Raw genomic sequence first — 20,779 nt, 5'->3', positions numbered from 1 at the left:
GAGGGCGGGCCGTATGAACCATTTATGAACTTCTCGTGCTGAACCAAAGATAAAGATGAAATAGCTCTCGACGTATTCCAAAGGCCCTACGGTTGCGCCAGTTGCCCTGTGAACAAAGCAACTCTGTAAACACTCGCACAGCGCAGTGCGTTACGGTCACGCGAAAATCTGCTTGAAGTTTAGCTACGCCTGCCCGAGGGGACGTTTCGGCACGCCTAAGTGCTAGTCAAGGAGCAGTTCATTTCATACCGAGGATTTTCTGTATATCAAGTTTGACTTTTCGGTCGAGCAGAGGAACTCCCGCCGTGGCAGAAGGCACAATAATCGGCTTGAGGCACATAGAGATGGCGCGCTCGAAAAAGGTCCGAATAATTTCATGGTTTTCTGCTCTTTTTGGGTTTGCATCAAGTGCCTCAAGACCTGCTACCAATATGCATCCTCTGAAACAGCAGCAACAGTCCTGAGGCAGCCCTACCTCCGAGATGGTATGATACCAACGAACGTATTGTGTCTATGTCGCCCGTATCATTCACACTAGATGTTGGTCGCGTTAGTATAGCCTGCAGCACAAGCCTCATAAAAGCTTTACTCGGGAGCTCGCTCTAGTAATTTTTACCAGAGGAAATACTGGATGCCGTGAATCGTTTGTTGACACCACAAGCAAGGGGCCCGTGTTGCTTGTAGAATAAATAGTGTGAGCAAGGCTGGGTGGCAAGCGACCGTCGGAAAGGACCTGGCTGGTACTTCCGCTGAATGGCATCTGCGAATTCGTCGACAGATTAGGGCTAGAAAGACCCTGAGAATGCAAGAGTACAGGCGCTGTGAGTAATGACGAATCTCTGGTCTGCAGTTGCAGTTTCTCGGTCGCCTTCCCCAGGTGACTAGCCCTTGCGTCTGGCTGTGCTTCGCTAGACTTCCGTTGCAACTGCGCAATCCTTTGCTCACTCAAAATCCTCCGTGCGACTGCTAACGCTTCCGCTTGTGTCTTATCGGCGGGTCTTGTGGCCTTGCCGGAATCCACCGAGAATGCTTGTGCCGAACCCGAACCGAAAGGCGTTTCTGACACACCGGATGATCGAAATGAGGAATCCTCTGCAAATGCTCCTGTTGTGGCAGGTTGCTGAAACAATTCCATCCATCCTTTAGTTAATTCTACAGCAGAAAACGTGAGGCCTACGCTGAAGCTATGGAAGCTTCGGCGCTTCACCAGTACCTCCGCATCACACGCACTGCTTCGCAAACTTGCTTTGGAGGCATCAGCAGGTTGAGAAAATGCAGTGCGATCCGGGTATCTGTGCAGGATCTCGAGAAGTTCCCGAGAGCGTTTGTAACTCTAAAATCGCACGTTTCCCCCGCATCCAACCCTGAACAAGACAACGGAACTAACCTGACTCTGTGTGTATGCGTCCATCTCTAATACACAGTTTCTGTTTCCGATAGAGGGCAAACCTTGAAGAAAAGGGACGAGATCAGGTGGACCAGCTGCGAACAGCTCTCGGACTCTGAATCCCCCACTCGAGAACTCCTTCAATGGGCTGTCCATACACCTGCTCACCGAGTAAGCGCGGTGAGGTCTCCTCTAAAACGTGCGTTTGGCGAGAGCGTTACTAGCTAGACAAACATCCTGTCGCCGTGTGTTTCGGTTCCTGACTCTGCATTGCGTTGGAATGAGATTGTAAGCCGCGCACAGTGCCGCTGAGGAAATGACATTAATTCCGACGGCAGGCACTGTGTTCAGTTGGAGGTCACCTCATATCTGAGAACGGCACTGACACCGGGGAGCTGCGTCGGCGAGGCCGTCATGGGTGCGATGCAAATATCATTTCGAATGCAGTCATAATAAGTATGTTCACATAGAGTAGAGAATAGCCGAGCAATAACTCCGATGGGCACCGGCTCTCCAACTGTGCCTGGCAGAAATGGGCCGGTATACGAAGAATGGCTGCGTGTGAAAGTGCCGGTGGCAGCGTCGTTCGTGGCACGCTTTGCACCACCTGACACGCAGTTCAAAGAGATAAATGCCACTCCAGAGTTCTACCTAATAGGCAGACGTGTGCGACAACAGGTTTTATGCTTCTGTGCAGCCAGCGCATGCTCACAGTGCTGAGCGGACACCCTGGGGTGGGACACCGGCGGCATGAGCGTTCCGCCGTACCAACAGTTCCTGACTGGAACCGCTAGTTGCCAGCAAACGACTGCGCCGGAAGAAGATATTTCAAATCAACCGAACTTCCAAGTGCAAAGTGACATTCAATTTAAATACTCTGTCCCGCTATGGCGGGCAGACAACAACAACCCAGATAGCCCAAGATGGAGCATCATCCCTGAGCAAGCGGTTACGCTTGCGGTGCCTTGGTACAGGACTGCCACATACAGCATCCGGCAAGATTAGATAGCAGTCAGCTGGAAGCGTTCCATTTGATCACATGCCCTAATAGGGAAGTGGTTTTCTGTAGCACTAAGGAGGGGAACACATAAATTAGAGACCGCAAATATCCACATACAAGATAGAAACTAAGACTGGCATGATGTGCGGTCCAGACAGCGTGAGAACTCAAGCAACCACAACTGTATGTATTTATCCCAAGCGCTCCCTGCCACTTTTTCTTTTGTCATTCATGCGGCATCCCGCACTGTCGCATCTGATGCCGCGAACTCGTGGCGCCCAATAATCACCACTTTTTTTACTACAGTGCCACTGTCTGATCCTTTGTCACCGAAACTCTCCCATCGCGAGGTTATTGCGCCGGCTCCTATCATTCTGTACTGGGGAACTGAACCATTGACTACTTACGCTGATCCCGAGCTGACACATTCGACATTCTCTTTCCGGCATACCCCAACATCCACGCATGCGAGTGACCCAAAGCTTTGCAAGTATAAAAAAGTCCCTCTTCGTCAGATGTGGCAGCAGATTCCTCTTCTTGACCGCTGTCCCAAGGCAACTGACGAGTTCTCACCCCTCCCTTCTCTTTCGTTGCAATGCCCCTTCTCGCTTTTTCGCTGAGGTAGACCCGCGGTCGGTCTGTTCCATAGTTGGTTTTGCATCGTGTTGACGTGCGTCTGCTGCGTGACCGCTCTTCAGGGAATTCCACAAGTGCGTAACTGTTTCCCCATCACGCACCCGGTCCCCCGCGCACCTGGGCATTCTGTCCTCTGTCAGGTGGAAGAGCCTGGTCGGTCCAGTAGACTTCCCGTCCCAAGGCAGCGGCCGCAGCTGCAGCTCCTGCCCCGAAGAACGTCTCCCGCCAGGTTCGAGGGCGCGGAGCTGATTTCGATTCTCTGTTGTCTTCCCTGGGAATACACTGACTGGTCACGAGGACTTCCTTATCTGTGTCCTCATGCGTTGCTCTCCTCTCTTCTCTCTCGTCTTCTGGAATTTCATGCGGCTGTGGGCCCTCGGTGTCTCCTGTACGAAGTCCTTGCGAGCCTTCAGTCTCCGAACCGTCCTCGCCGTCGGCGGCGCGTTCCCCCTCGAAAGCAGAGCTGCCTCCCTCAACATCGGCGTGCTGTAAAGACCGTTCGTCCTCTTGTCTCCTCTCTTCGGGATTCTCTGTTTCGTCTCCTGCCGTCGCCCCTGACACACTCTCGCCGCCGGCATTCGCTCCAAGGTCTTGCGCACCCGGAGGAGGACCAGACGGAGGCGGCGGGGGCGGAGGAGGTGGCGCTGGCGGTCGAGAGGGATGCTCCATTCTCGTTTCCTCTGAACGCTCCACGATTCTCGTTTCCTCCAACTCGCCACTCTCTGCCGACACCCCGTTCTCTCCTGCTTCGCCATCCCCCGGTCCTCCCTGAGCACCGCTGTTCCCTGGTCCCGCTCCCACACGCGTCTCGTTTTCGCCCAGTGCCGGCTCTGAAGCACCGTGTTCTTCCGCGGTCTGAAACGATGCCGAAGCGGATGCAGGAGTGCTGAACCGAGGCGGGAGAAGCGTCGGCAGAATGATCGTCAGGAGGTCCTTCACGAGATACGGGAAAGACGGTGAGATAATCTGATGAGCAATGACAATGAGCAGCTGCTGGCTCTTCGAGAGTTGCTGCAGCGCCGCGTCAAAATATGCCGCAGACGGTGATCCTCGTTGATAGCGTCCATCCGCCCCTACCCGCTTTCGCGGCAGGCCTTCCTGCTCGTCCTCCCCACCCTCCCGGTTCCCGGCCCTCTCCTCTCTCCCCGTCTTTCTCTCTCCGTCCTTCTCGGTCTCTGCTTCCTCCGCCTCTCTCTTCTCTCCCGGAATATCAAAGTCCGCTGCAGTGGGCGGCGGCAAGTCCACCGTCCCCTCGGTTGAGGCACTGGCCACAGCGGGCGACGTGAGGACGACCAGAAGGGTGTTCTTCAGATTCTCGAGAAACGCGTCGCAGAAAACAAGTGGAGCAGCCTGAACAGAACGAGACACACCATTCCGAAGCATCTTGTTTCGAGAGTCACGCGACGCAAGATCGACGCACGCTGGAAAACAGACATCGCCACAGGGAAAGCCGCCGCATATACACCAAAGACACCAAAACGCCCCGGAGGGCGAAAAAACCAAGTACGGATCTCTTCTCAATCGCGGTATCCTCGCACACAACAGGAACACACGCCTGTGAGCGGAGACGCCACTTCTCTTTCCTTCCGTCCCATCCACGCTCGAGTCCCGACTCTTTCTCTTTAGCCGCATTCCCCGCACAGTGCTTCTCCCTCGCTGCCTTCTCCACGCGCTTTCCTCTTCCTTGCATCTAGGCTGCCGCGCATCTGGTGCACCGCTTCTCTTCGCCTTCTTCGCTCGACCCCCTGCTTCGTCCTTTTTTCCTCTGTGTTTCTCAGTGGAATGCCTGTGTTTGCTGGATCCACGGCCTGTGGGTGCACTCGAGATTCCCCACTCATCTACCGCCATCGCCATTCTCGGATACAGGGTCTCCCATCGGGACAACTGCTTTTCGCGGGTGCTTATAATCTGGCATCGTAAGGACGCAGAGAGCGATGTCGGTGGACGGAACGGCTTGACCAGCAATTCTCGACTTCTACAAAAACACGGAAACGATTTCAGATCGGGGCCCGAGCAGACCAAACCCAGGGATTGCAAAGGCGAGACACACACGTACGCAGGCTTGTTCGACAAGGAGTTCGAGGAATTGCACGAGAGGCGGAAGAAGCAGACGAAGACCTCCAGCGGTCGCCGCTGCATGCGCGGCCTCGGCGTCGCCTCCAAAGTGGCCAACGAGAACTTGGTCTCCAACGAGGCCGAGCAGGCGCAACGCGCATTCGCGCTCTTCTTCCTCTCCTTCCTGTCCTCTGAAACGATTGCTCGCGTCTGACGGAGTCTCCGCGGGGCCGAGGGGCTGAAGAAGAAAATCCAGATGCGACAGAAAGAGGCGACACACCAAGCTCGCCGACGCAGCGCGCCGCTGCAGAACCTGAAGAGAAAGACGCAACAGAATGGGAGACCCAAATGTGAAAAAAACGAGACCTGACTCCGCCAAGAATGAAAAAGAAATGTGTCAAAGCGAAACCGCCGCACAAGGACGCCTTCTGCCACGATCCACCCAAATGCACACAAAGTTTGCCTCGGGATGTTACGTCACTCCACACATCCTCAATCTCAGTCTACCCTTCTCTCTACATCAAGTCGCCGGGATCTCCATCTCTCCCTCTCCATCGGTTTTCCTACCAACCTGTCCCACCTACTTAATCTCTCTACATGTCGAATCCATGAATATCTGCACGCATCCGTCTACCTCTATTGATTCCGTGTTAGATTTCCTGTATATCTGCGGTCGATTTTCCGATTTCTATGCGTCTGAAATCGCACAAACTGCATGCACAGCCTTACCTCCTCGGCTCCGAGAGCAGCGACGGCCGCCTCGAGTGTGTACCGCCTTCCTAGAGGCGCCGCCATCCACGCAGCTGGTCTTCGGGCGCGGCTCTCTGAGGGGAACGTGTACGGACTCTCCACGACGGGTTTTTGGTCCGGCGTCTCTGCGGTCTCTGTTCCCTTTCTGTCGCCTCCCACGCCCGCGCCCAGAGACGCGCGGGGGACTGGGGAAGGCTCTGTCTCGCCCGAAGGCACCAGCCCAGCTGCGGCCTCGAGCCTTGTCTCCGCAGGCAGGGGACAGTCGCACGGGTACTGAAAGCCGTAGGTGAGCAGCGGGAAAAGAACCTCTTGGAGGACGAGTCGCCACACGGCGGGGCTCTTCATCACTCTCTGAAGGAGCGAAGGCGGCCGTGAAGCAGTCGGGGAAACCGGCGAGTTTGCCGTCTCGAGCGACGACGGCGGAGGCGACGCACGCAGCAATTGGTGCTGGAGATGCTGGAGAGACGCACAGCAGGTCAAAGAACGACACGAAACAGTTCAGGGGAAGCCGAGCCGGCACGAAGACGTGAACGGGCCCACAGGCGCTTCCGCCCAGTCGCAAAGTTCTATCTCAACAGGGTTATCGTCGCCACCCTGAGATTCGCGTTTGCTCCTCTCTCTGTGCTCCCTCTGTATGTCCACGCCTCCCGTCCACGCGTTTCAACCCTCTGCCTCGATCTGCGCTGTCTGCATGCAGCCTCGGGTGCCGCGGCACGAACCGCGAGGTGTGCAAACCAGGCGAGCGCGCACACGGGAGGCGCCTGGGGAGAGACCCTAGCGCCTCCGTACACCTCCCCTCGATCGAGAGATTCTGCGTTCTCGCCTCCGGCTGGTCTCTCGCGCTCTCCGTGTCCTCGCTCTTACCCCCAGTGCCTTCACGCGGACGGGTTTCGGGCCGAAGGCGCAGCAGATGGCGAGCGCCTGAAGCACCTTCACCCACATCACGCCGACTTCTTCGACGGTGAGCCACGCGACCGACGTGTCGCGCTGCTCCGCCGCTGCCGCGATGGCTCCAGGCAAATCGTTGAGCATCTTCAGCGCCTTCAAGTTCGCAGAAAAAACAGAGGTTTGGTCGCCCGTCTGGTCCACGTCGCCGCGGTCGCCGCTCCAGTCGGCGCCTTGCGCTCCGAATTGCCTCCCAAAGGTTCTCCGCAAACCCAGCAGACTTCGCTCCACATTTGCGACTGGCCGCTTGTCCTTGCCGGGGGAGGCGTCCTCGCTTCTCTCGAGCACCCGCGGCACGCCGCCCGGACTCCCCTTGAGGAGCAGCAGCTGCGGTGTATGTACACTCAGCGCAAGGAGGGTCTGGACGCAGCCCTGGAAGTGGAGCGGCCGGGCGACTTCCAGCAGCGCCTCGCCACTTTGCTCGCCGAGCAGCCACTGCGCGAGGAAGTGTGCACCCGCGGCTGCGAGTTGCTGCTGTTGCTGGCGCAAGAGAGAGGCAGGCAGCGCCGAGGGCGGGAGGAACGGCGGGAGGGGGACCATCCGCTGCAAGATCCCCAAAAACACGTCGATCGCGAGAGGCGACCGCAGCGCGGCGAGGGAGGCCGGCGGGCGGAACAGCAGCTGTACAGGGAGCACCCACACACACACACGCACGCGCGTCAGAGGGAGAAAAGCGGAAGGAAAAGGATGGACAAGACTGACAAGGCGTCCAAAGACCGACGCAGAACGCACAGAGCCGCGTCGTCCTCAGAGCCACCTCAGCAGGAGTGGCGTCGAGAGGCCGGACGCGTGCGCGAACGTGGAAAACACGACAGGAGACGCGAAGGCACAGAACGATTCAAACACCAAGGAACCTCAATCCACACACCTGTATATTTGCACCGCACAGGAAAAGCGACAGCAATCTCTCGATACACCCAGACACACTCTCCATCGATTTATATATATATATATATATATATATATGTATGTATGTATGTATGTATGTATGTATGTATGTATGTATGTATGTATGTATGTATGTATGTATGTATGTATGTATGTATGTATGTATGTATATATGCTATCTCTTTCTCTCAACGCAATCTCTGCACGTAGAGGGACTAATCCGTCGGTGTTGGGAGAAGCGGGAGAGGAAAAGCGTCTGTGAATGGCATAGGAAAGTTGCTGGCAACCCAAGCACACATGCATCCTTTTCTCCGGACCTGGAGCGCCGCACTGATTCTCTCCGTCTGCAGCATGTAGACGTTCGGGTGAAGGTGGACGATGAGTGCGAGGAGATGCAGGACACTCGGCTCGATCCACGCTTCGACCGGCTCCGACACGTCGCGCGCCGTCGGCAGATCCCGCAGGCTCGCCCCGATGGGAAGGAACTCCACAACCAGGCGCAGCGCGGTGACCATCAGCCGCTCGATGAAGAGCAGTTCGTCGCGATCCAAACCTGGAACAGAAGAGCAAAACGCCGAGACGCAAAGCGCGAAACAACTAGCCAAGCAAATACTCTCAAAGGTACACATACATGGTGACACAGAGATACTATTACACGTGCCTTTATAGACCTACATGTACAGAGCAGGGGATGTGTATATATATATATATATATGTAGGGATGGACAGATGGGCACATGTCAGTGGATGATGCATGTGGAGATAGACATCGGCACACAGATTCAGAGGAAGCGAGAACGTACACAGACGGAAAATCCATGCACACCACACACCGAGGACGACCTGGAAACCATGGGATGGGAAACTCGGAGCGGCGCAGATCTTTCGAACCCAGAGACGCCGACAGCTGTAACCAAAGGTCCTTAAAAATGTGGAACAGCAAACAGATACATGGACATAAATACGTATCTGTGTGCACGATTGCATGGTTCTCGCTTCACTGTGCGTAGAGAGTTTTGTACGTGTCCTGAGGCTCCGATAGAGTCCCAGACGCCAGGCTGGCTTACACGCGGGAGTTTCGACTGTGAGTTGCCTGCCCCAGGAGGCCAGCATTTGGTGCACGCACGCGACTTGCTGTCTCTCTAAAGGGCCTTCGTCTGCGTCACTTTGCGTTCTTTCGCGTGAGCCTGCTCGCCCCCTCCCGAGACAGACGGCGCGTTCCACGGCGACGAGGGGAGGCTGGACGGTCTCCGCCGCGGCGGCAATCACGTAGCGGCGAATCAAGACGTTCAAGTGCGTCGTGAGGAAGACCCAGACGAGTTCCTGTTTCGACATGCGTTCGAGAAAAGCGTCGTGGGCAACGTCCTCGTCTGCGCACCTTTTCCGGTCTTCTGTCTCTCCTCCCGTCTCCGCCTCTCCCCGTTTCTCTCCACTCGCGAGACTCCTGTCCTTCTCGTCCGCTTGTTCTGTCTCCTTTTCGGCAGGCCTCCGCGACGCCTGCGCTTCTCTCTCTGCAGTGGGCGTTGTCTCCTGGTCGAGGTCGACGAGGAGGAGGCCTTGATCTGCGACGAGGAAGCCAAGGATTTCGAGGGCGAAGGCGCGATCGCCGACCGCGCGGAAACGCCTGACGTCGTCGGCCATGCTCGATGCACACAGTGCGCCGAACTCGGCCTCTCTCGTCTCCTCGTCGCCCTCGCTCTCCTGGCCTCGCCATCCAGCGGGTTTTGTTGACGCGTTCAGCAGCTCTGGAAGATTCGCCAGCCGGCCGACCGCGGGGACTTGCTCCGCCACGCCGCTCGAAAGCCCCGCCGGCCCCGCCGGCCCTCCTGCGCGCGGACTCGCCCCGCCGCGGACGCCCGAAGCGCCCGAGACCGCGGAACCCGGAGGGAGCGCAGGCGCAGGGCGAACCAGCGACGCAGGGACTGCCGGGGGGAACGCAGAAAGCCGCGGATACGGATAGTACGGCGTCACGCGAGGGTCTACTGACAGAGCCGCGACAGAAGGATCTTCAGAATTCTGGGAAGAATCCTGAGAGAGAGACGGATCGGAGCCGGGGAGCGGCGGGGGCGGCGAGGCGAGAGGCAAAGTGTGGAGCACGAGGATGCTTGCCAGAGGCAGCGCCGCCGCAGGAGGCAGGGACGTAAAGATTCTGTACAGAACGTTCAGAGACAACCCCACGCGTCTCGCGTTCTCAAAAGAGTGAACCGTCTCTGTGGGGGAACTGTCTCTGCTCTCCGTGGCGGTAGAAGTCCTCTCGACATAAAAGTCTAGACACCACGCCAAGTATGAACACGCGTCGTTTCAACACTGCGCATGCATATCCATACATACATACATGTACACACATGTACATATATTTTGTACATACATACATACATACATACATACATACATACATACATACATATATGTATGTATGTATAGGGGGACCTTGGGCGTGCAGTGTGCTCGGCTAAACCGTGGGGGAAACCAGGTAGAGGTAGGAGAACGACGCAGAGAGGGAGAGCACACGACACGGAGCAGCGCAGAGAGGCCGCGCGCGCCGTCGCGTGGTTTGGGAGTGTTTCTCGGCTCATACCCCTCCGAGGGTTCAGGCTGCTCGGCTACGGCGACACGCTCGCGGAGACTTCTCAACAGCGCCAAGCATGGGAGGTGGATTGTCAAGGGATCTTCGCGACTGCGCATGCAGATTTCACGGTGTGTGCACGCGTGTTTTCTCGCCTTTCGACTTACTGCGCGAGCAGTTCGTCGACTTTAAAGAAGCGTTCCAGGACAGCTTTGAATCTGAAGAAGGGGGCGACGGCAGCCAGCTGTTTCTCGCGTTCTTCTCTCTTGTTCGCGCCTTCCTCCCGAGAACTTTTTCGCGCAGTCTCCTCGCCTCGCTGAGGCTGCCACGTGTCTCCGCTTCGGGCGTCGACCAGGCCGTCACCCCCCTTGCGCTCGGCGCCGCGCCTCTTCCGGTCGGGGCTGAGGCGCGCGGCAGAAGAAAGACTCGGCCCTGGCAGCAGGGACGGAGACAGGGTCGTGGGGAGGAAGGCGAAGGACGTGCCGCATCGAAGAAGATACAACTTGTCAAACAACGAGGGAAAGAAGGCGCCGTCCTGAGACACAAAACGAGACCCCGAAACGGCTTGCTCCGCAGTGAAGTCTGTTTTTACCCCAGTCCTCGGAATCAAACGCCTCTCTCCTCTTCCCTGGCCTCTCTCCAATCAGGGGGGACTCCTCTCTCCCTCTCCTCTTTCGCTTTCTTCACCTTTTTCTCCTCTTTCTCTGGCTGCTGTTCCCTTTCTTCGCTCCCTCTCGCTTCTCTGTCTCTCCTTCTCCTTTCCCCTTTCGCTGTTTCTTACGTGGGCCAGCACGGCGTTTGCGACGATTTGCTCCTGCTGCTGGGCCGTGAGACTCGCGGCGCGGCCTTGCAGCTCGTCTCCGTCGGCGTCGCCTTCGCTGTCTTCGTCGGTGTCGGCAAAGGCGAAGAGGAGATTCGTCAGGTCGCCGAGCCATCCTCTCCGTCCAGCTTTCTTCCTGCTTTGCGCGGGCGGCGCGAAGGCAGGTGGCAAAAGTGTGCAGAGTCTCGGCAGCGGCCGCCCGCTAGGGTCGGGAAAGTCGTGGAGATTCGCGAGCGCAGGCGGCAACAGGTCGAGGGCGAAGAACTTCAGAAGCACTTCCAAAAACGCGGCCCAGCCTTCCTCGCGCAGATACACACAGCCTCCGAGACCGCCGGCGACGGCTCCGCCCGCCGCAAACCCCAGCCCCTCGCGAGCACGGCCCTCCAGGCCTGTCTCTTCCGTCGGCCGTTCGGGGCGCAGGATCTCAAAGAGGACGGGGATGACGGCCTGGGCGAGCACCCCCAAGGAGAGGTCGACGTACGCGCAGAGCTCGGCGACGATCACGTTGACAGCTTGCGCGAGGCCGAGCGCGACGGCGGCTTTGGCGAGAAGGAGAATCCCCGACAGCGCCTCCTCCATCACGGCCAGGTCTGCAGTGGACTCGAGGACGCCGCGCAACGCGTCGAAAACGCCTTGCTCCCAGAACGTGAAGAAAAACAGCGCGTCCAACTCCGCCGTCAACACTGCGAACGGCGTCTCGTCGCCCAGTCCGCACGACTCGGCCCCGCTCGCCAACGACGGCGACTGCAGCGAAGACGCCGGCGACTTGAGCAGCTGCGTCTCGTCTCGCCCGCGTCCTTCTCCCGCCGGAGCCTCTCTCCGCGACTCTGCATGCGTCCCGGGCGCGCCCGCGTCTCCGTCGCGCGGCGCGCAACCCCCACACTTTGTGCCGGCGAGCGAAGACCGCGCCGACAGCGTCGACAGCGAGCTCCGGCGCCGCTCGCGCCGCTCCCGTTTGTGCAGAAAGTGCAAAAGAGAGGAGGCGTGGGACGCGCGGTGCTCGCGGCCCCGGACGATCCCGCTGCGACAAGACCCGACGCCCGCTTTGCGTCGACCGGGCGCTCGAGCCGCGAGGGCGAGAGGCTCTTGAGGGGGGACCGCGCACGTTTGGCCCGAGCCCGCGGGGCTCTTCATGCGGATCTCGTCGTCGCGAATCGACAGGTAGATTTCCGTCAAGAAAAACACGGGCAAACTCTTCCCCTGGTTGATCCCGCGGTTGTTCCGCAGAAACTGCTCGACGTTCATCTTCACCTTCACTTGCGAATTGTGCAAGTCCGTGTTCAACATCACAATCGAGTACGACAACACAAACACCGTGTCCCGGTGCTCAAACGAAACGTACCCCGGAGGCGGCTGCAAAACACGAGACAAAAACCAGACACAGACGACCCACGGCCATCGCCACAAAGAGAAAAGCTATCTTCCTATACACATCGATACATACGGCTAGAAGGTTCCTCGGAAGGCGTGCATCTCCACATGCACACCTGCACACAGCTCAACGCCTCTCACAAACCAGTACATTACGAGAAAGCCACAGAACGGCTCGTCCACATGTATATGCATATATACGTAGATATGCATATATACGTATATATGCATATATATGTATACATGCATATAGGTATATATGTGTATATGCATATATGTATAGCAATAAAAGTTTACACGTTCCCGGTCTGCCTTTCCACCAGTCTATCTCTGTTCTCTTTTCCCCCGTGGTGTACGGTTTTTCTTCCAGCAGGGCCTACGTGGTCGGGAGTGAATGTTTTGAGTTTGTTTGTCAGGTGTTCGCGGATTTCTGCGTGCGTGCGCGGTTCGCCGTCGGGCGTCTGCTCGGTTTCGTGGCCTTCCGAAACGTGCAAGTTCGACAAGTCCAGCGAGCGCCGCCTCGGTCTCTCCAGCACCTCCGCCGTTTTGGCTTCGACGCACGCGCTATCGTCTTCGAGTCTCCAGAAGGCCGCCTCGCTGATGACCCACCGCGGAATTCCAAAGCGCGGGTCTTCCTTCTCTTTCTCTTTCTTGCCACGCTTCGCGCCGCCACTTTGCTCGGTCTTTTCTTCTCCAGAGGATACCGCAGGCACCTGGGCCAGTTCCGCAAGCTGCGCTGGAAGCAGCGGAGTCGTCACGAACGGCTGTTGCTGAAAATACTCGCCTGCAAACGCCTCCATGATGCGCTCGATCTGCTGGGACTCGCCTAAGCAAGAAACGAGACAGAAGGGCCGAAAAGAGAAAAACACAAAACGCACGGGCGGACGTACACCAAGACACTCCTGCAGAGGTAGAAAAGGGGGGACGCCTCTTCAAAGGGATTTCGAGGCAGGTTCTCCGGTGAAGATACAGTGAAACGGTGAGAGAAGGAAAAAGGGACTCTGGGCTACGCAAAAGGACGGGTCCAAACAGAGCCGCCAACCGGTGTCAGCAGACGGAGATCCCGAGATTTAAGCGGAGCCCAAAACAGAAAGACTTCCAAAAATGTCGAAAAACAGATCTACATACAAAAGTATGGCTGATGCAGATATACATACAGATTTGGATTTATACAGAGACACATCGATATAGATAGATAGATGTAGAGAGGGAGACAGAGAGAGTTATATAGACATGAGTAGACACAGGCTCATGTAGATACAAAGATATATACATATCTTTATAAAAAAAAGAGATACAGATGTACATATCAATAGGAATGTCGATATCTGGGTAGGTATCCCGAAGGGTAGTCGTGGAGAGAGGGCCACTGTGCCCCAGTGGGACTTGAGTGATTGTCCGGTTGCCCATTTTGAATACGTGCTCATGTGGAAATTTGGGTTTTGGAATGGAAAAGAAACTGCGTTTGGAGGTTTACAGTTACTACATAATCATTCATTATAAAGCAAATAACTGAATGCCTTACCAGGGAGACGGAAAGACGCGAGGAGAGTGCGCAACGCCTCCACGAGGGAGACTGAGGCAAACGCGAACGTGGCAAGGAACTCGACGAGCACCTGAAGGGAAATACCGAATCCATTCAGTAACGCATGCAAGCGAGATCGCGAATATCCACGTAGAAGCACGTCTCTTTGTCTACAGAGAGATATACTATCTATTCCTCCATATATATGTATGTAGATACGAATTTGTGTTTGTAGATAAAGGCATATCCCTGTTTGTGCACACGCAAATGTGCACTTCCAAGTGCAGGGGTGTGCATCCACGGAAATCTACGTCCCCTAGTCTCCTTACACGCAGATCTTTAAAAGACACCCATACAGATAAATGAACGTGAAGATACGTGGTGGTGGTGAGGAGGAGACAGAGACAGCTAGACATACGTAGAGATAAGGATAGGTACAGATAAGTAGACACAAAGATAAGTAGATGCAGAGATGGAGCTAGAAACAGAGATGGAGCCAGAAACAGAGATGGACCTAGAAACAGAGATGGAGCTAGAAACAGAGATGGAGCTAGAAACAGAGATGGAGCCAGAAACAGAGATGGAGCCAGAAACAGAGATGGAGCCAGAAACAGAGATGGACCTAGAAACAGAGATGGAGCTAGAAACAGAGATGGAGCTAGAAACAGAGATGGAGCTAGAAAGAGAGGTACAGATAGGGCCATAGAGATCGACAGACATTCCGCGACTAACGGCTTGGTATGTAGAGATACACAGCAACCGAGGGGGTGTAGAGTTGGAGAGAAAGATACGTCGTATGCATCATGCAGAGATATGCATTTGTGACGAAGTCGTAGCAGTTGCAGACGCCTCTTCTGAGCGTGTGTGTTTGCCGTACCTGTTTATTCCAGTCTTTGTTTTGTGCGAGATACTCGCCAACTTTGACTAAATCGAGGCCGCGTGTGTCACGCAGAAATGCGGCGACGGCTCGAGGCGTCGCTGGCGACGGCAGCAACTCGAGATCCTCCAAGTGAGGAATGAACGTCTTTGGATTCGCGTTGAAAAGCTGGGCCGAAAAAGAAGACACACAGAAATACCCACTGACAAACGCCTTGAAAATGGCATTCAGTCCCATTCCCGCTTACATATATGTATGTATGTATGTATGCATGTATGTATGATACGTGTGTCTGTATATGCATCTGTCGTATGTAAATATACATATATATATGCACGCCTATGTATCTCTGAGCGCGGGTAAATGTTTGTTTTTGTGGCTTGTGCGTTTTGAACGCCTTCCTTTTGAACTTACAGCAGCGGCTGCTTCGATGCGTCGTTTTCTTTCGCGTCTTTCGCGCAGGCGGCTCAGCGGTTGGACGAGGGCGAAGGCGGTCGCGGCGGAGGTCTTTCCACTGGCGATAATCGCTTGCGCGAGGGTTTCTGCCGCTGCGCTCCTGGCCTCTTGTTCTCTCTCCTCTCTCTCTTCCTCCTCTTCCTCTTTCTCCTCTCTCTCCTCTTCCTCTTTCTCCTCGCCACTGTCTTCCTGTGCGTGCCGGCCTGTTCCTTCCGCTTCGCCGTTGACGTTCCCGCGCTGGGCAGCCGCGCGCCGTTCTGGTTTCTCGGAGTGAGCCGCGGCGCATCGCGCGCGCTGTCTCTCCACTCTGGCGGCCATCAAGGCGAGGACTTCGAGGACGCCGCGCAGAGCCAGGCGATTCAACTCCGTGACGGATCTCGGGCGCGAGAAGTCGAAAAGCGCCCCGCCGCTGGCCTCGCCAGACGCGGCCTGCCGGCGCTTCGCCAAGGCGAGGCCGTAGAAGTTTCGACGCTTGAAAAATATCCGTGCCCCATGGGCGTCCGTTTCCTCGCTTCCGTTTCTTTCTCGGTCCGGGTGTCCGTGCGTAGCCCGTGTCGCTTTGAACGGGACGCGAGAGTCAGGCGCGACAGGCAGGGGCGAGCACTGACCCTCGGCGTCTTGCGGGATGCTCACGTACGTCGCGTCCCGGTACACGCCTCGGTACGGCGGCAGGAGGCGGGCGTTTGCGGCGTTTAGAGCCGCGAGGTTTTCGTCTCCTGCCGCGAGAGGCCCCGCGAGTTGTCCGAATTCCTCGCGCTTCTTGCCACTCACGGCCTGGCAGAACTGCTGAAGGCGCTGGAGCGAAGGCAGCGGCGGAGCAGACGGCGACAGGAGGAGGAAGACGAGGAGCGCGACGATTTGCGCGCATATGTCGGCGGGGGCGCGAACGTTGCAGTCAAAGTGGACAAAGAGCTGCGGAAGAAAGTCGGGGAGAGCGCAGAGCTCGACGAGGGCCTCGAGAGTCACGAACCGGAAATCGTGGGTCGCGACTTGCTGCTGGAGGTGCTGACAGACGCTCTGGTACTGGGCTTGGACGCCCGCCGCCGAAGTCCCCGGCGGCCCCAGCGCGTGCGGTGGCGGCTGATACAGCATGAGATGCAGCGGCGAGGCGAGCACGCGAAGGAGGACCGTTTGGAGGAGCGTGGCCTCAGTCGCGGGGAGTGGAAAGCGAAACGTCCGAAGGTTCCAGAGTGCCCGAAGCTGCACGGAGACCATCAGCAGCGACGAGTCGCGACTGCCGAGCGCGCCCAAGAGAGGCGTCGACGCGCCGCCAACGATTGCCCACGCAATCTCCTCGCTGACCACGTGGCGGAGCGCCGGCGAGCGGGCGATGCCACGGCCTGCAGCCTCGAGAACGCAGTTCAAGAGCGTCAGCCCGAGAGCCCGCATCTCGAGGTAGAAGTCCTCGTCGCCCTTTCCCTTCTGAGAGAAGTCGTACAAAGTCAGCAAGTCGGCCTCCATCTTCCGCAGGGACGAGGACGGCTCGACGGCGCAGGCCGCGCCGTCGAGCCGTGCGCAGTCCCCGGGAGACAAGGCGCCAGCGACGAGCTCCGTTTCGCTCGCGCAGGGCGGGCACGCACTCGGCGCAGCTGCGTCGCTCGGCGGGCCCTGAGCCGCGTTCGCAGAGACAGAGGGCGAGGGGACAGCTCGGCTGGGTGCGGCGTCAGGGCTCGGCGCCGGCGCTCCCTTGGGTTCCCCGCCGAGGGGCAAACCGCGGAGCGAAGGCGGCGCGCGAGAGGACGAGGACGAGAACGGGAGGCCGTGCGCCACCAGAAAGGCGATGAACCGCAGAGTCATGTACAGTCCGCCGAGGCCGTGCGGCCGGTAACTCCCCGCACCCAGACTGGGGCCGAGGCTGGGCGCCGTCGGCGTGGCTGAGCCTTCCCTCGGGACAGCTGACAGGGCCTTCTCGGGCGTGTCTGTTCGCCCACCCTGCGCGTCTTGGCTCTTTTTCTCAGTCTCCGCCGCCTTCTCCCTCGGCCTCTCTCCGCCTGTCTCGCCTGCACTGGTTCCTCCACTTCCGCTGAGTTCGGCATCTCCACTGTTTGTCGCGCCTCCGCTCGCTCTGGCCTGGGTCTCCGCGAGGGCGACGGCCAGAGTCTGGCGTCTGGGGGCGAAGAGCGCGACGACGAGTTCGCTCAGCGCCGCTTCGGTGTGGCTTCGCAGCACGCCGGAGATCTTCGGCTGGTGAACGACAAAGTAGCAGAGCTTCAAAACCTCCCAGACGCCGTCATCCGCCACGAGAGGCCCCGCCGAGGAGCGCACGACGTCGAGGAGCAGACTGATGGCGCGGTAGAGAACCACCTCCTCTTCGCCTCCCGAGGCGCCGGCGAGGCCGCTGCCCAGGCCGTAGTACCCCTGCAGGGGCGGCGAGAAGACAAACGTTCGCGGCGAGAGCGCGAGGTTCGCGAGTTGCTGCAGTTGCTGGTGAGCGCACGCGAGGACAGCCTGGACGACTTGGTTGGCGAGGAGCGCCGCGTCAACGCAGTGCTCCGGCGCGAGGAAGTCGTACGCGACGAATTTGGTCAGCGAGGCGAGCGCGCCCGCCACGACGGGTCGCACACTAAAGACATTGGCCAACGACTGCGCCCGCGGGCCCTGACCCGACGCGGTTTGTTGCACCAGCGGCCAGAGATCCGCAACTACAAACAGGAACGGCGCCAAGTGCGCGCCGTCCACGCGCGCCCACCGGGGCCTCGGCGGCGCGAACGCAAGCGGGGAAAGAGGCGCAGAAAAAGACGGAGAAAACGGAGACCGAGGCGAAAACGGGTCGAGTTCGCTGGGTCTTCCGACCCCGCCAGGAGCGGCACAGCTTTTTCCCTGGCCGTTTGAACTCGAGCAGGACGGCCCTCTCGTCTCGCGTCGCTCTTCGCTTCGGGCCTGCTCGTCTGCGCGGTCCCCGCGCGCTCCGGAGCTGTGGCGGCAGGGTCGCCTCCTTCCCCAATCCGCGCCTTGCCAGTGCTGAAGCTGAATCTGGCGATGGAGCGTCGCCAGGAGGCTCTCAACAGACTCGACGAATCCGGAGAGCGGCGGAGGCAGCGCGAGAGCGTCGCCAAAGGCCGAGCCGAGGGCGGCTGAGGGGTGAGAAGCGGAGAGGCCCGACGCCGCAGAGGCAACTCGGATGACCGTCAGCAGCGTGTGCAACTCGCTGTAGATACACCGCAGCGGGTTGTGCGCGACGAAGGAGGCGGAGAAGAGCGATAGCGCAGGCGGAGGCAGCGTCGGCGAATGGCGGCGACGGAGGGCGGCGAGGGAACAGTACGCGAGCGGCGTCTGGGAAGCGTCGGCCTCGAAGGAAGAGAGCGAGGCGAAGCACGGAGGCGCAGCATCGACGGGCGCCAGGGGAGGCACGCGACTGCGCTTCGAAGGCCGCGCGGGCGCCGCAGGGCGTGGAGACGCCTCGGGAAGAGACGCGGGCCGAGGAGACAGGCGAGAGGGAGACAACCGAGAAGTCTCCGCCTGGTCGTCAGACGCTCGCGGCGCCTCCGGGTCGTCGCAGCTCGGCGCCATCCTCCAGAAGAAACGAAGGGAAAACGTTACGCAGGGAAGGCAAAAACGAGGCAGAACTGGGGCGCACAGGAAAAAAGAACGGAATCAAAAAACACCGAGAGAACAAGACAACGAAGAAATTTGGAGTCTTCATGTCACGCTTGCCACTTCAAATCTGCAGCGCACCGTTATGAGTATCTCGTGCAGAAGAAGGGGGAGGAGTAGGAGAACAAGAGAGAGAGGAAGAACAAGACAGAGAAGAAGAACCAGACAGAGAGGAAGAACAAGACAGGGAGGAAGAACAAGACAGGGAGGAAGAACAAGACAGGGGGAAGAACAAGACGGGGAGGAAGACCACGACGTGGAAGAAAGACAAGACGTAGACGACGGAGAACAAGTCGGAAAAAGGAAGAGATTTACTGGAGACTGGAGTGACGGAGGGAGGTGAACCTGGGGGAGAAAAGTGTGCGGCTGTTCGAACTGGGGGCATCCCCAGGTGGCGAGGCAGCAGACCGGAGACTGGGAGGCGTGTCCCCGCGGTCGAGGGCGTTCTTTCGGCGTTAGCTTTTTTTGTCGATTTTGAAAAGGTAAATCCCTGAAAGCGTCCACACACGAAAAGACTCTCTCGGTGTCGAGGCGGGCGTTGGTGGTCTGTCTTGAGGTATCTCGCCCAGGAAACGCGAATATGGGGCCTTCTCTCCCCGAACCAGACAAGTTTCCGAAAAAACCGGGATTTTTTGCGTGGAGAGAGGCGCGTGGCGCTGAGAAAAAGAATCTGGTTTTAGCGCTGGGATTCCGTCGCGCGCATGCTGCGACGGAAAAAGACTGGCCTCCGTTCGTTCCCGTGCTCCTCGGTGTGTCGAGGGGAGACTGGACCAAAAAAGTCTGAAAAAAAAGGCTCAAAAACAGACGAAATGCGCGCGGTCGGCGCCCGCCTTTCTCGCTGGCGTTGCCTCGCCCTCTCTCTCGACTCCCTCCTCTGTCTCTCTCACAGCGCGCGTCCTCTCCCGCGAGAGCGAGAGAGAGTCTTTTCCTGCTAGCCCCGAGAGCCTGCGCAAGAACCAAAAAGAGGCGCACTCGGCGCCTGTGTGCAGAGAAAGAAGGGAAAGAAAAGGAGGACGAGGAGGAAAAGGAGAGATAGAAGGAAGGAAGAGAAAGAGACGTGCGTTTTGTCGCGCGTTTTCAAGCGTGTTCTCCCGTTTTTCTCCCGAGAAACACGGAGAGCAGTCTCAGCGGAGGGCGACTTGTTCGGGAATCAAGACAGACACACAAGACAGAGAACTCCAGCGAGAGAAAAGAGAGAAAGAGAGAAAGAAATGACAGAGAGGACGATAGGAAAGAAGAAAAAGGATACAGGGGAAGGAAGAGAAAGGTGGAAGGTAGAGGGAAGGGAGGACAAAGATTGTGGAGAAAGAGAGAAGGGAAGAGAACGGAAGATAGAAAATGAGAGAAAGGGACGGGAGATAGAAAAGAAGAGAAAGAGACCGGGAGATAGAGAAGAAGAGAAGGACAACAGAAGATAGAAAACAAGAGGAAGGTAACGGAAGATAGAGCAGAAGAGAAAGAGAACAGAAGATAGAAAACAAGACGAAGAGAAAGAGAGAGGAAGAGAAGCGGAAGGAATGAGAGAGAGACAGCGGGGTTGGCCATGAGAGATCTCGCGAGGCCATCGTGTGGGCAGAAGAAGGAACGCTCCCCTGTTTACGTGTTGACGTTCAATTGCCGCAAATCCTCGAATCCTTGAAGCCTCGTGACTCTCTTCAAATCTTTCGTCACTGGAATCCAGCGTTCTTCTCTGCGCGCTGCTCACGGTGTATCTTCACTTCCCAGAACAGACTCGCCGTGAAGAGAGCGAAGTGTGCTACTCTGTGCATTCAGGGTTCGCAGCGTCGACAGCCTCCAAGAGGAAAGCGTTTGTGTGGAGATGCAAAAGGGTATGTCTGAAAAGATGCCTCTGCATGCCTACATTTCCTTTTTTTCTCGAAGGTAAAAGTTTGGTTTCCACAGAATCATA

At 57.5% G+C, this 20,779-nt stretch overlaps 1 protein-coding gene across 1 annotated transcript; it reads right to left on the bottom strand.

Annotated features, from left to right (window-relative positions):
* Positions 1–3,116: 3,116 nt before the first annotated feature.
* On the bottom strand, positions 3,117–18,786 carry NCLIV_032180 (GK24228, related; the record flags this gene model as incomplete). The annotated part of the gene is made up of 13 exons (XM_003883414.1): positions 3,117–4,373; positions 5,080–5,391; positions 5,808–6,284; positions 6,693–7,394; positions 7,979–8,214; positions 8,729–9,810; positions 10,240–10,338; positions 10,395–10,762; positions 11,009–12,400; positions 12,799–13,244; positions 13,944–14,034; positions 14,821–14,988; positions 15,235–18,786. 13 exons carry the CDS (start codon positions 18,784–18,786, stop codon positions 3,117–3,119), a joined length of 10,182 nt encoding a protein of 3,393 aa, XP_003883463.1.
* Positions 18,787–20,779: the final 1,993 nt, after the last annotated feature.

The sequence above is a fragment of the Neospora caninum genome, chromosome VIII, assembly GCF_000208865.1.
Source record: "Neospora caninum Liverpool complete genome, chromosome VIII".
Classification (NCBI taxonomy): domain Eukaryota; phylum Apicomplexa; class Conoidasida; order Eucoccidiorida; family Sarcocystidae; genus Neospora; species Neospora caninum.
The sequence above is the reverse complement of the archived record's forward strand: the minus strand, read 5'-3'. Positions and strand labels throughout refer to the sequence as shown.